The 14,511-nt window shown below is 41.0% G+C and overlaps 4 protein-coding genes across 4 annotated transcripts; all 4 read right to left on the bottom strand.

Moving 5' to 3' along the window:
* Window positions 1-234: 234 nt before the first annotated feature.
* On the bottom strand, window positions 235-2,531 carry LOC307266926 (zinc-binding protein A33-like). The gene has a single exon (XM_080049061.1). It carries the CDS (start codon window positions 2,408-2,410, stop codon window positions 980-982), a length of 1,431 nt encoding a protein of 476 aa, XP_079905187.1. The 5' UTR covers window positions 2,411-2,531; the 3' UTR covers window positions 235-979.
* Window positions 2,532-3,805: 1,274 nt separating this feature from the next.
* Window positions 3,806-6,549, bottom strand: LOC307256725 (interleukin-1 beta-like; the record flags this gene model as incomplete). Its single annotated transcript, XM_080035809.1, has 4 exons — window positions 3,806-4,078; window positions 4,497-4,630; window positions 5,278-5,442; window positions 6,342-6,549. The coding sequence occupies 4 exons, from the start codon at window positions 6,547-6,549 to the stop codon at window positions 3,806-3,808; spliced, it is 780 nt and encodes a 259-aa protein (XP_079891935.1).
* Window positions 6,550-7,416: 867 nt separating this feature from the next.
* On the bottom strand, window positions 7,417-9,791 carry LOC307258941 (zinc-binding protein A33-like). Its single transcript, XM_080038631.1, has one exon. It carries the CDS (start codon window positions 9,668-9,670, stop codon window positions 8,240-8,242), a length of 1,431 nt encoding a protein of 476 aa, XP_079894757.1. The 5' UTR covers window positions 9,671-9,791; the 3' UTR covers window positions 7,417-8,239.
* A 576-nt stretch (window positions 9,792-10,367) lies between these two features.
* On the bottom strand, window positions 10,368-13,950 carry LOC307261942 (interleukin-1 beta-like). Its single transcript, XM_080042661.1, has 5 exons — window positions 13,897-13,950; window positions 13,229-13,472; window positions 12,164-12,328; window positions 11,344-11,477; window positions 10,368-10,918 (listed from the first exon to the last, which is right to left on the bottom strand). The coding sequence occupies exons 2-5, from the start codon at window positions 13,446-13,448 to the stop codon at window positions 10,646-10,648; spliced, it is 792 nt and encodes a 263-aa protein (XP_079898787.1). The 5' UTR covers window positions 13,449-13,472; window positions 13,897-13,950; the 3' UTR covers window positions 10,368-10,645.
* Window positions 13,951-14,511: the final 561 nt, after the last annotated feature.

The raw sequence follows: 14,511 nt of genomic DNA, 5'->3' as shown, positions 1-14,511 counted from the left end.
AGATATTAATGTTAGAGATTAAGATAGAGATTAAGATAGGGGTGACCACTGCTAACCATATTTTTAAAAAAAAAACACCCACAATGCAAAGGACACGTCTTTCAAGTCAACATTTTTATTACATATTATTGGAACACAGATTATCTCCTGACATGAGAAACATACGTTACAAACATTTGCTAAATTTGAAGATATAAAGTTTATAAAAAAATTAACAGATTTATAATAGAGACAGTCTTCTACGTCGCAGCCCTCCACACAAGCCTAAAGTTTATGTTTGATGAACTTATTAAATGATATTTAACTTCAATTTAGATTTTGTAGAATTCCCTTAACTCAAAAAAGGCAAAAACTGAGAAGTAGATGTTAGAATGTTTGTTTGTGTGAATAAACTGAAATAATAATAATGGCAAACAAATAACAGGTACATATTGACATTAACATTTTTCTTTTACTATTGAATTATTGAAAGTCAGAAATAAACAAGGTATGATGAGCCTTTCTGTTGTCATATGATTCATAAAAATAAATACAAATAATTTGAGAATAAAGAATGATCATGCAAACTTAAGGTTGTTGCTCATCCTTGAAACTGTAATCAAAAACTAATACAAACATCATTTTGACAAGAATGCTTCTCCGACACCCGATTATGCCTCCATGTAAGCTTTACTTTCTCATTCTGTGTCTCTGAAATATATTGAATATTATACAACAATCAAGGAATATATTTTATACATTTGCTGAAAGAGATACACATTTTTTTTTTCTTAAACTTGGATCTCAACACTGTTCTTTCAAATTACTAGCCTGGAAATCCAGACCCATATCTTGAACAACAGGTGCAGCAAATTTAATTTGCCAGCGCCTAGCGGCAGGTCTGGATTTCCAGGCTATCAAATAACAAGATTCTGAACAAACTGGAATTGTCTGCTACTTACAGATAACCATCACCATTATAAATATCCTCTTGAATCTCTCAGACCTCACCATCCTCCCTGAACATCACAGAGATGTCAGAAGTTTTAGCATCACCAGCCTTTCCAATATTGAAATAAGGGAAGAGTTTCTCAGTGAAAGTGTCTTTGTGAGTGCAGATGTGAGTCATGTCTTCAGGGTGGTAGAAGGACACCTCCCCCCTGTCATAGTCCAGCTGGACTCTGATCCTCTGGAGACTCTTCTTCACTGTGACGGTCTGACCAGTTCCATTAGTGTATTTTCCACTGTAATACACAACACACCAGATCCCATCTTTTGGTGAAACACCGCACTCCCCCTTCCTGTCAACGGCCTCTTTAGCCAAACCTACAAGCCAGTAAGGATGGTCTCCCACCTCCACCTCCCAGCTGTGTTTCCCTGAGCTGAAGCCTTCAGAGCCAAGAACAGTGTGATACTTAGTGTGTCTCTCTGGATTGTCAGGAAGCTGCTGCCATGTGTCTCCCTGTCTCACACTGGTCAGATCATCAGACAGATAGAGCCGGAGGTGTGCAGTGTTTGGGTCCAGAATGACAGGACTGAAGTGGACCTTCTCCTTCATCTTCTCCCAGACCCTGAAGGACAGGTTGCCCAGGTGTTTGGCCACATCTATCAGAGCTCCAGAGACCAGCTGTGGATCTGACACTGAGCTCTGGACTCTGGCTCTGGTCTGAGTGGCTTTATAACTGCTGAGGAATGGCACGTTGTGTTTCTGCAGCTCTTCTTCAACAGCAGAGATACTGTCTGACAGAGAGGAGATCTGCTCCTCAATCATCTTCATCTCTCTGCCGAGAGTCTTCCCCTTCTGCTCCTCTTCCTCCCTCAGAGCTGCCAGTCTGGACTCCTCTTCCTCTTTCAGGAACTGCTGGAGCTTGTTGAACTCTGCTCTGATCTGCCTCTCTGTGGACAACAGCTGCTTCTTGGAGTGTTCAACCACTTCATTGTAGGTTTTCTTCACTTGTTTGTATTTGTCCCTCTTGTCCTGTAGAGACTGTAAGTCAGATTTCAGCTGGTCCTTCAGGCCACTGACTGCTTGTTCTACAGGAACCACCTTGTGACTCTGGTGGAGAGAAAACTCACAGACAGGACACACAGCTCTCTGCTCGTCCTCACAGAACCAATAAGGGACTTCTGGATGTTTATCACACACAACCTCCTCTTTCTGCTTCTCTTGTTCAGTCTCAGTTGAACCAATATTCAGCCTCCCAGCAAAAGAGTCAGCCAGTCCCTTCAGTGACACATTGACACTTGGTTCTTCTATTGAGGATTTTATTTTACAAATGGGACAGTTTTTGTTCTTAGCTTGTTCCCAGAATGTTTTCAGACAGCTTGAACAGAAGTTGTGGCTGCAGCTCAGAGACACAGGATCTCTGAACGTCTCTGAACACACATGGCAGTTCAGGAAACTTTCCACGAGAGCAACTTTCTCAGCCATTTGATATTGGATTTATCTTTCAGTAACAGGACTCACCAAATTACAGTCTCTTCACCATTTAACTCAATATATTCCAAGTGTGTTTTCCAGCAGAGATGTCACTCCCTGTAATGGCGACCCGGCTCCGAACCTCCGAACAACAATGTTAAAATATGGGTTGCGTTCCGAATCGCATACTCTTTCTTTTTTCTATTCTACATACTACATCCGACGATAAAAAGAATCTAGTTAGGATGCAGTAGACATACTATTGGGACATACTTTTCTCTCTTATTTCATCATAACATTGCGCCTTGATCTTGCCTCTTGCTTTTATATCCGTCGCATCCCCGTTTGTTTTCATAACATGGACCTATAGGCTTCGTCGATGTTACGTCACTTCACGTGCGCACTGGATTGTGGGTCAGAATCGCCCAAATAGGATGCACTTTTCAACACTAACAATCTTGGCCGCATGAAGTAGACCATCCGGGTATTCTAACCATCCTAAATCTGGCCACAAGAATCGGGACATCCTAAATCTTTTTTCTACATACTATATAGTAGAAAGTATGCGATTCGGAACGCAACCCTACTTTCACTTTCATTCACCTCTGTTCACGTGGTAAATTATTAACTCCAGGAAATGCTGCGATGTCATGTTGTCACCAGCAGATGGCGGTGTCAGTCAGGATAGCTAAGCGTGTGGTATAACTACTATACCGGGAGCGCCCTCAAACTATTTATTCTTAATAATAAGATGGATTGACTTCAGAATGAGAAATGCCAAAACAACAAACTAAATATATCTCTTTTTGAACAGACTAACTTGCCCATTAACAAAATACAGCAAAAGAAAATACAGGACTCCTAGCTGCCTCCCTAACAAAAACACAGGCGAAAAAGGTGTTAAAAACAAAATTGCTTATTACAGATGTGTACTGTATTTGTGTGAACTATGGCTCCAACAGCTTCTTTGGAACTTATATTTCAGTTGTGTCATTTACCAAATCCTGAGTGATCACATCAAACACTCATCCGAATGATTTATAAAGATTTTATTAAAGATTTGTTGCACATGATTTAAATAATTATCAGTAAGCAGATATCAAAATAAATACATATTAAATAGTGCATACATATAAATAAATTAATAGATAACAGTATTAACATTGGTCATGTCATTCAGCACAATAAATACACTGGGTGCTCACCAGGCGGCATTACTATGCCACCTTGTGGTGAAACTTGACTATGTCAATACAATAAGCATTTCACTTTCTGTACTTGGTACATACAGTAAATAGGCACTCGTACTAGACACTCTCTTTTATAAAAAAAGAGAAGTGTGTCTTGGTTGCGGTTTAGAAAAAAAAAATCAAAATAGCTGTGTATTTTAAAATGTTCTTAAGAGCTTCAAGCTTGACTTTCAGACGCACATCTGCATTCCACTGGCAGAGAGACGGGCGATGTGACTTGATGGATGTCGAAGATGCGGTGGCGCTCCTCGCTACTCGTGCACATCTCCAGCGGGTTGTTGTTCTCCACCGCGCTGCTGATGTACCAGTCGCTGAAGAGGACGGACACCAGGTTACAGATGTTGACCCCAGTGTTCTTCTTGTAGAAGAGAAACCGCACCATGTCGCTGTCCGAGGTGATCCCAGACAGTTTGCTTTTGTCCTTCACTTCCTGAGGAGGGAAAAGATTCATGTCAGAAGGTTTTACTAACACACTGGGCAAAAGGAGTTAGACGTATTAAAAGTAATTCATCTATAGGCTACTATATATTTGTTGCATTGGCCTTTAACACAAGTTGAGACTGTGACACTTCTAACTTTTTTTTTCATGTATCTTATATGTTATTGTATCTGATACAGCACTTTGGTCAACTGATGTTATTTTTCAATATGCTATAGAAATCATTTTTGACTTTGACTTTATACATGTGCACTGTCTCTTTAAGATTAGAACAATTTAGATAAACAGGTAGATCTAGCCACTATCCCCTGGCGAGGATACTGACTATGCATAATAAGTCTCCCCTTCAACATGTACTACAAGGTGTGTCATCTTTACGCGAGGTTCATTCATGTAGAAAGAGTTTTACCTCCAGATGCAGACTGGGCTCGTCCCCGTCCTTGTGGCAGGACAGGTAGAGGTTTGTCCCGATGATGCCCAGAGCCACGGTCCTGGCCTCAGCCTGAGGTTGACGGTCCAAGTACGTCGACATGTTCAGGTGAACTGAGGAGAGAACAGAGAAAATACAGGTTTAGTTTAATGAAAGCTGGAAGAATATGTCAGACTCTGGGATCAGTCAAGAGGTACTTTCTGAGCATTTCAACACATGTAGGCACATCCAAATGTATGCAATGAGGATAGTAACCAATCAATATGATCAAATAAGGAGTTACATTGGTGCAATGGTGGAAGGTAACAAAGGTCATTTATTTAAAGGTGCATTCAGTGGGGCGCCCTTAGCTCAGTTGGTAGGGCGTCCCCCCCATGGGCCTCGGCCAGCAGCGGTTCGATTCCAGCCCGCGGCCGTTCTCTGCCCCATTTCAACTGTCTCTACACTATCAATAAAGCATAAAAATGCCAAAAAAATTAAATTCTGGAGAACGGTTGTTGTCAAAATCAATAAAGGGTATGTAAATAAAGGGTGCCCGACGTAGCAACATGCCCGTTTACAGAAACTAGGCTGTGTATTAACACTGTTTTTTTCTTTCAGCGCACACTTTTAAGCAGCTTCTGATATTATATCCATCCATCAGTTGCCAGATGATCAAAAACAAACCCCCAAATCCCTAAATTCAAAACTTCTTTTAGTGATTTCCTAACTTAGTCCATTGTGTCCCATGTATAGGCTGTATATTAAAACATGCCGTTACCTTTGCATCCCTCGTCTCCTCCCTGCAGCATCACTGCGTGGAGCTCCATGCTGTCTCTGACCAGCACCAGGCTTCTCTTCTCGCTGTCCGCCACACTGCACTGCAGCTCGCCCGTTTTGCTGTACTGAACTGACGGGGCTGATCCGCGCTCGAACACTACTTGCTCTGAGGAGAATAACATAAAGAGGCACAATTGATTAGTTCTGTTGTTTCTTTTATTGGGAAATAAGCAGGATTATTTAGCATTCTACTTATAGATATATGGTGCACCTTATCTCTTCACTTATACAGTTGTATCTACACTGTCTTTGCACTACTTTGTTTAGATGATCTTAGATGCTCTCTTCACTTGTGTGTTTTTATTATACATTTCCTCTTTTATATTGCATTGTTGAGAGGAGCCTGAGACTCAAGAATTTCATTGCCAACGACTGCTGCTTTAATTGTTGTGCATGTGACAAATAAACCATCTTGAATCAGGAGGCCTGAGATCTGGTCTCTTCTTGATCAAGTGATTCTTGAAAGCCCAATCACTTTTTCACATTGAAAACTATAAACATTACAACTATACAGTCACAACAGATCATCTACAGTAGTTTAAACTCTAATGTTGTGATCAGTTTGTGAGTAGACCAAATAAGGTGAAAAAACTGTCAGACAATGTGTAAGGGGCTCAAAGCAACGGGCACTAAAGTTGATACAGTTGTATTGTTTTCCATTCACATAGTTAAAAATAGTACTTTAATAGTAGGATGGCCTGAAGGAAAGATGGCCAACCAGTTACCATGAGGTCGCTGGTTCAATCCCCGGGCAACCAGACAGGAGGGTGTTAGTAGTAATACTAGTGGTGGCTGGTATTACATCTACGGTTCCCACCATCTCTACCATTGTGTCCTTGAGCAAGGCACTTAACCCCAGCACTGCTCCAGGTGCACTGTACTAATAGCTACCCCTGCGCTCTGACCCCCTCCGAAGCGGTTTTAACTTGAGAGGGGATATGCTAAGAATGAATTTTGATTGTACATTGCAAAAAAATAATGAAACTGAATAGATTGATGTTGTACCTTCCACGATGCCCTCCATCATGATGTCCAGCAGGTGTTCGTCCCTGAACTCGGTGCTCATGGCGGAGTGGAACCTGCCGCCCTTCAGCCTCTCCGTGGCAACGATGAGGTTGACCACGCGCTTCATGGTCAGGGGATGATGGCAGACCTCCAGCTCCAGGCCTTTGGGCATCTGGGCGCTCCACAGGCTGCTCATGCTGCATTTCATCCCGGATTCCATCTTTTTTAATTTTTTTTTTTATGAATTAAGATTTTTCTGCAGGACAAGACAAAAAGCAATTTGTAGTGTCATTGAATGAATGTATACAATTATTTGAGACATGTCAAAAATGAGAAAAAAAAAGCACAATTTCTTTTTTTCGAATAAGTTCCCAAATAAGAAGAATAAAAAGCATGTCACAACACATATTCGATAAAACAAAATAGAAAAGTATTAAGAGGAATAAAGCAGAAGTTACAAGTTTACTTCTATCTCTCTTCTATTTATTTTTTTATACCTGTATATTTACCCTTTTACTCCCTGTTGTTAAGGCTACAGTGCCTACAACTCTGCCTGCTGCTACCATGATTTATGACTCACTATATAAACACTTGAATATAAGGCTCTGTTAGCCTACAATAATACTAAATGTACAAATACAGCAACATAATAAGTCTTCTAGCAGTTTATAATGACACAAGACAGCAGCAGAAGATTGATAAGAAAAGGTGAGTTTACCTGTCAGTAGATTAGAAGTTGTGTAAGTATGCTTGGTTTAAGATCCAATGTTGTTCTGCCTTGCCTGTTGTGACCTGCAGGCTTTATATACACTCGCCACAGTCAAAAGGAAATTTCCCCCTCGCAGACAGGAAGTGGGATGGCCTTCACTGCTGCGCTCACTGTGAAGGCGATGATGAAATAATGTACTTACACACTGCGGAGGCAAAGTGGGCACGGACTCTACACCATGAGTCCGGAGATTAAGATGGGGTGACCACTGCTTACCATATTAAAAAAAAACACCCACAATGCAAAGGACGCGTCTTTCAAGTCAACATTTTTATTACATATTATTGGAACACAGATTATCTCCTGACATGAGAAACATACATTACAAACATTTGCTAAATTTGAAGGTATAAAGTTTATAAAAAAAAAAAACAGATTTATAATAGTCTTCTACGTCGCAGCCCTCCACACAAGCCTAAAGTTTATGTTTGATGAACTTATTAAATGATATTTAACTTCAATTTAGATTTTGTAGAATTCCCTTAACTCAAAAAAGGCAAAAACTGAGAAGTAGATGTTAGAATGTTTGTTCGTGTGAATAAACTGAAATAATAATAATGGCAAACAAATAACAGGTACATATTGACATTAACATTTTTCTTTTACTATTGAATTATTGAAAGTCAGAAATAAACAAGGTATGATGAGCCTTTCTGTTGTTATATGATTTATAAAAATAAATAAAAATAATTTGAAAATAAAGAATGATCATGCAAACTTAAGGTTGTTGCTCATCCTTGAAACTGTAATCAAAAACCAATACAAACATCATTTTGACAAGAACGCTTCTCCCACACCCGATTATGCCTCCATGTAAGCTTTACTTTCTCATTCTGTGTCTCTGAAATATATTGAATATTATACAACAATCAAGGAATATATTTTATACATTTGCTGAAAGAGATACACATTTTTTTTTCTTAAACTTGGATCTCAACACTGTTCTTTCAAATTACTAGCCTGGAAATCCAGACCCATATCTTGAACAACAGGTGCAGCAAATTTAATTTGCCAGCGCCTAGCGGCAGGTCTGGATTTCCAGGCTATCAAATAACAAGATTCTGAACAAACTGGAATTGTCTGCTACTTACAGATAACCATCACCATTATAAATATCCTCTTGAATCTCTCAGACCTCACCATCCTCCCTGAACATCACAGAGATGTCAGAAGTTTTAGCATCACCAGCCTTTCCAATATTGAAATAAGGGAAGAGTTTCTCAGTGAAAGTGTCTCTGTGAGTGCAGATGTGAGTCATGTCTTCAGGGTGGTAGAAGGACACCTCCCCCCTGTCATAGTCCAGCTGGACTCTGATCCTCTGGAGACTCTTCTTCACTGTGACGGTCTTACGAGCTCCATTAGTGTATTTTCCACTGCAATACACAAAACACCAGATCCCATTTTTTGGTGAAACACCGCACTTCCCCTTCCTGTCAACTGACTCTTTAGCCAAACCTACAAGCCAGTAAGGATGGTCTCCCACCTCCACCTCCCAGCTGTGTTTCCCTGAGCTGAAGCCTTCAGAGCCAAGGACAGTGTGATACTTAGTGCATCTCTCTGGATTGTCAGGAAGCTGCTGATCTGTGTCTCCCTGTCTCACACTGGTCAGATCATCAGACAGATAGAGAATGGAGTGTGCAGTGTTTGGGTCCAGAATGACAGGACTGAAGTGGACCTTCTCCTTCATCTTCTCCCAGACTCTGAAGGACAGGTTGCCCAGGTGTTTGGCCACATCTATCAGAGCTCCAGAGACCAGCTGTGGATCTGACACTGAGCTCTGGACTCTGGCTCTGGTCTGAGTGGCTTTATAACTGCTGAGGAATGGCACGTTGTGTTTCTGCAGCTCTTCTTCAACAGCAGAGATACTGTCTGACAGAGAGGAGATCTGCTCCTCAATCATCTTCATCTCTCTGCCGAGAGTCTTCCCCTTCTGCTCCTCTTCCTCCCTCAGAGCTGCCAGTCTGGACTCCTCTTCCTCTTTCAGGAACTGCTGGAGCTTGTTGAACTCTGCTCTGATCTGCCTCTCTGTGGACAACAGCTGCTTCTTGGAGTGTTCAACCACTTCATTATAGGATTCCTTCACTTGTTTGTATTTGTCCCTCTTGTCCTGTAGAGACTTTAAGTCAGATTTCAGCTGGTCCTTCAGGCCACTGACTGCTTGTTCTACAGGAACCACCTTGTGACTCTGGTGGAGAGAAAACTCACAGACAGGACACACAGCTCTCTGCTCGTCCTCACAGAACCAATAAGGGACTTCTGGATGTTTATCACACACAACCTCCTCTTTCTGCTTCTCTTGTTCAGTCTCAGTTGAACCAATATTCAGCCTCCCAGCAAAAGAGTCAGCCAGTCCCTTCAGTGACACATTGACACTTGGTTCTTCTATTGAGGATTTTATTTTACAAATGGGACAGTTTTTGTTCTTAGCTTGTTCCCAGAATGTTTTCAGACAGCTTGAACAGAAGTTGTGGCTGCAGCTCAGAGACACAGGATCTCTGAACGTCTCTGAACACACATGGCAGTTCAGGAAACTTTCCACGAGAGCAACTTTCTCAGCCATTTGATATTGGATTTATCTTTCAGTAACAGGACTCACCAAATTACAGTCTCTTCACCATTTAACTCAATATATTCCAAGTGTGTTTTCCAGCAGAGATGTCACTCCCTGTAATGGCGACCCGGCTCCGAACCTCCGAACAACAATGTTAAAATCTACTTTCACTTTCATTCACCTCTGTTCACGTGGTAAATGATTAACTCCAGGAAATGCTGCGATGTCATGTTGTCACCAGCAGATGGCGGTGTCAGTCAGGATAGCTAAGCGTGTGGTATAACTACTATACCGGGAGCGCCCTCAAACTATTTATTCTTAATAATAAGATGGATTGACTTCAGAATGAGAAATGCCAAAACAACAAACTAAATATATCTCTTTTTGAACAGACTAACTTGCCTATTAACAAAATACAGCAAAAGAAAATACAGGACTCCTAGCTGCCTCCCTAACAAAAACACAGGCGAAAAAGGTGTTCAAAACAAAATTGCTTATTACAGATGTGTACTGTATTTGTGTGAACTATGGCTCCAACAGCTTCTTTTGAACTTATATTTCAGTTGTGTCATTTACCAAATCCTGAGTGATCACATCAAACACTCATCCGAATGATTTATAAAGATTTTATTAAAGATTTGTTGCACATGATTTAAATAATTATCAGTAAGCAGATATCAAAATAAATACATATTAAATAGTGCATACATATAAATAAATTAATACATAACAGTATTAACATTGGTCATGTCATTCAGCACAATAAATACACTGGGTGCTCACCAGGCGGCATTACTATGCCACCTTGTGGTGAAACTTGACTATGTCAATACAATAAGCATTTCACTTGCTGTACTTGGTACATACAGTAAATAGGCACTCGTACTAGACACTCTCTTTTTAAAAAAAGAGAAGTGTGTCTTGGTTGCGGTTTAGAAAACACAAATCAAAATAGCTGTGTATTTTAAAATGTTCTTAAGAACTTCAAGCTTGACTTTCAGACGCACATCTGCATTCCACTGGCAGTGAGACGGGCGATGTGACTTGATGGATGTCGAAGATGCGGTGGCGCTCCTCGCTACTCGTGCACATCTCCAGCGGGTTGTTGTTCTCCACCGCGCTGCTGATGTACCAGTCGCTGAAGAGGACGGACACCAGGTTACAGATGTTGACCCCAGTGTTCTTCTTGTAGAAGAGAAACCGCACCATGTCGCTGTCCGAGGTGATCCCAGACAGTTTGCTTTTGTCCTTCACTTCCTGAGGAGGGAAAAGATTCATGTCAGAAGGTTTTACTAACACACTGGGCAAAAGGTGTTAGACATATTAAAAGTAATTCATCTATAGGCTACTATATATTTGTTGCATTGGCCTTTAACACAAGTTGAGACTGTGACACTTCTAACTTTTTTTTTCATGTATCTTATATGTTATTTTGTATTGTATCTTGTACAGCACTTTGGTCAACTGATGTTGTTTTTAAATATGCTATAGAAATCATTTTTGACTTTGACTTTATACATGTGCACTGTCTCTTTAAGATTAGAACAATTTAGATAAACAGGTAGATCTAGCCACTATCCCCTGGCGAGGATACTGACTATGCATAATAAGTCTCCCCTTCAACATGTACTACAAGGTGTGTCATCTTTACGCGAGGTTCATTCATGTAGAAAGAGTTTTACCTCCAGATGCAGACTGGGCTCGTCCCCGTCCTTGTGGCAGGACAGGTAGAGGTTTGTCCCGATGATGCCCAGAGCCACGGTCCTGGCCTCAGCCTGAGGTTGACGGTCCAAGTACGTCGACATGTTCAGGTGAACTGAGGAGAGAACAGAGAAGATACGGGTTTAGTTTAGTTTAATGAAAGCTGGAAGAATATGTCAGACTCTGGGATCAGTCAAGAGGTACTTTCTGTGCATTTCAACACATGTAGGCACATCCAAATGTATGCAATGAGGATAGTAACCAATCAATATGATCAAATAAGGAGTTACATTGGTGCAATGGTGGAAGGTAACAAAGGTCATTTATTTAAAGGTGCATTCAGTGGGGCGCCCTTAGCTCAGTTGGTAGGGCGTCCCCCCCCCCCCCCCCCCCCATGGGCCTCGGCCAGCAGCGGTTCGATTCCAGCCCGCGGTCGTTCTCTGCATGTCACTCCCTTCTCTGCCCCATTTCAACTCTGTCTCTACACTATCAATAAAGCATAAAAATGCCAACAAAAATTAAATTCTGGAGAACGGTTGTTGTCAAAATCAATAAAGGGTATGTAAATAAAGGGTGCCCGACGTAGCAACATGCCCGTTTACAGAAACTAGGCTGTGTATTAACACCGTTTTTTCTTTCAGCGCACACTTTTAAGCAGCTTCTGATATTATATCCATCCATCAGTTGCCAGATGATCAAAAACAAACCCCCAAATCCCTAAATTCAAAACTTCTTTTAGTGATTTCCTAACTTAGTCCATTGTGTCCCATGTATAGGCTGTATATTAAAACATGCTGTTACCTTTGCATCCCTCGTCTCCTCCCTGCAGCATCACTGCGTGGAGCTCCATGCTGTCTCTGACCAGCACCAGGCTTCTCTTCTCGCTGTCCGCCACACTGCACTGCAGCTCGCCCGTTTTGCTGTACTGAACTGACGGGGCTGATCCGCGCTCAAACACTACTTGCTCTGAGGAGAATAACATAAAGAGGCACAATTGATTAGTACTGTTGTTTCTTTTATTGGGAAATAAGCAGGATTATTTAGCATTCTACTTATAGATATATGGTGCACCTTATCTCTTCACTTATACAGTTGTATCTACACTGTCTTTGCACTACTTTGTTTAGTTGATCTTAGATGCTCTCTTCACTTGTGTGTTTTTATTATACATTTCCTCTTTTATATTGCATTGTTGAGAGGAGCCTGAGACTCAAGAATTTCATTGCCAACGACTGCTGCTTTAATTGTTGTGCATGTGACAAATAAACCATCTTGAATCAGGAGGCCTGAGATCTGGTCTCTTCTTGATCAAGTGATTCTTGAAAGCCCAATCACTTTTTCACATTGAAAACTATAAACATTACAACTATACAGTCACAACAGATCATCTACAGTAGTTTAAACTCTAATGTTGTGATCAGTTTGTGAGTAGACCAAATAAGGTGAAAAAACTGTCGGACAATGTGTAAGGGGCTTAAAGCAACAGGCACTAAAGTTGATACAGTTGTATTGTTTTCCATTCACATAGTTAAAAATAGTACTTTAATAGTAGGATGGCCTGAAGGAAAGATGGCCAACCAGTTACCATGAGGTCGCTGGTTCAATCCCCGGGCAACCAGACAGGAGGGTGTTAGTAGTAATACTAGTGGTGGCTGGTATTACATCTACGGTTCCCACCATCTCTACCATTGTGTCCTTGAGCAAGGCACTTAACCCCAGCACTGCTCCAGGTGCACTGTACTAATAGCTGCCCCTGCGCTCTGACCCCCTCCGAAGCGGTTTTAACTTGAGAGGGGATAATGCTAAGAATGAATGTTGATTGTACATTGCAAAAAAAGAATGAAACTGAATAGATTGATGTTGTACCTTCCACGATGCCCTCCATCATGATGTCCAGCAGGTGTTCGTCCCTGAACTCGGTGCTCATGGCGGAGTGGAACCTGCCGCCCTTCAGCCTCTCCGTGGCAACGATGAGGTTGACCACGCGCTTCATGGTCAGGGGATGATGGCAGACCTCCAGCTCCAGGCCTTTGGGCATCTGGGCGCTCCACAGGCTGCTCATGCTGCATTTCATCCCGGATTCCATCTTTTTTTCTGAATTAAGATTTTTCTGCAGGACAAGACAAAAAGCAATTTGTAGGGTCATTGAATGAATGTATACAATTATTTGAGACATGTCAAAAATGAGAAAAAAATGCACAATTTATTTTTCGAATAAGTTCCCAAATAAGAAGAATAAAAAGCATGTCACAACACATATTCGATAAACTAAATAGAAAAGTATTAAGAGGAATACTTTACTTCTATCTCTCTTCTATTATTTACCCTTTTACTCCCTGTTGTTAAGGCTACAGTGCCTACAACTCTGCCTGCTGCTACCGTGATTTATGACTCACTATATAAACACTTGAATATAAGGCTCTGTTAGCCTACAATAATACTAAATGTACAAATACAGCAACATAATAAGTCTTCTAGCAGTTTATAATGACACAAGACAGCAGCAGAAGATTGATAAGAAAAGGTGAGTTTACCTGTCAGTAGATTAGAAGTTGTGTAAGTATGCTTGGTTTAAGATCCAATGTTGTTCTGCCTTGCCTGTTGTGACCTGCAGGCTTTATATACACTCGCCACAGTCAAAAGGAAATTTCCCCCTCGCAGACAGGAAGTGGGATGGCCTTCACTGCTGCGCTCACTGTGACGGCCATGATGAAATAATGTACTTACACACTGCGGAGGCAAAGTGGGCACGGACTCTACACCATTTCATACGCTGATAAATATGTTGACTGTGTTTTTTTATGAGTAGGGTTATGTTCCTGAAAAGCACAATGACATAACATCACGTATGAGTTTTCAAATTATAAATGGTAATATTAAATAGATTAGGGATAGATAGATGGATGGATGGATGGATGGATGGATGGATGGATGGATGGATGGATGGATGGATGGATGGATGGATGGATGGATGGATGGATGGATGGATGGATATATAGATAGATAGATAGATAGATAGATAGATAGATAGATAGATAGATAGATAGATAGATAGATAGATAGATAGATAGATAGATAGATAGATAGATAGATAGATAGATAGATAGATAGATAGATAGATAGATAGATAGATAGATAGATAGATAGAT

This window comes from Ammodytes marinus (assembly GCF_949987685.1).
Source record: "Ammodytes marinus genome assembly, chromosome: 2".
Lineage (NCBI taxonomy): Eukaryota > Metazoa > Chordata > Actinopteri > Uranoscopiformes > Ammodytidae > Ammodytes > Ammodytes marinus.
This window is presented reverse-complemented; position numbering and strand designations above follow the sequence as displayed.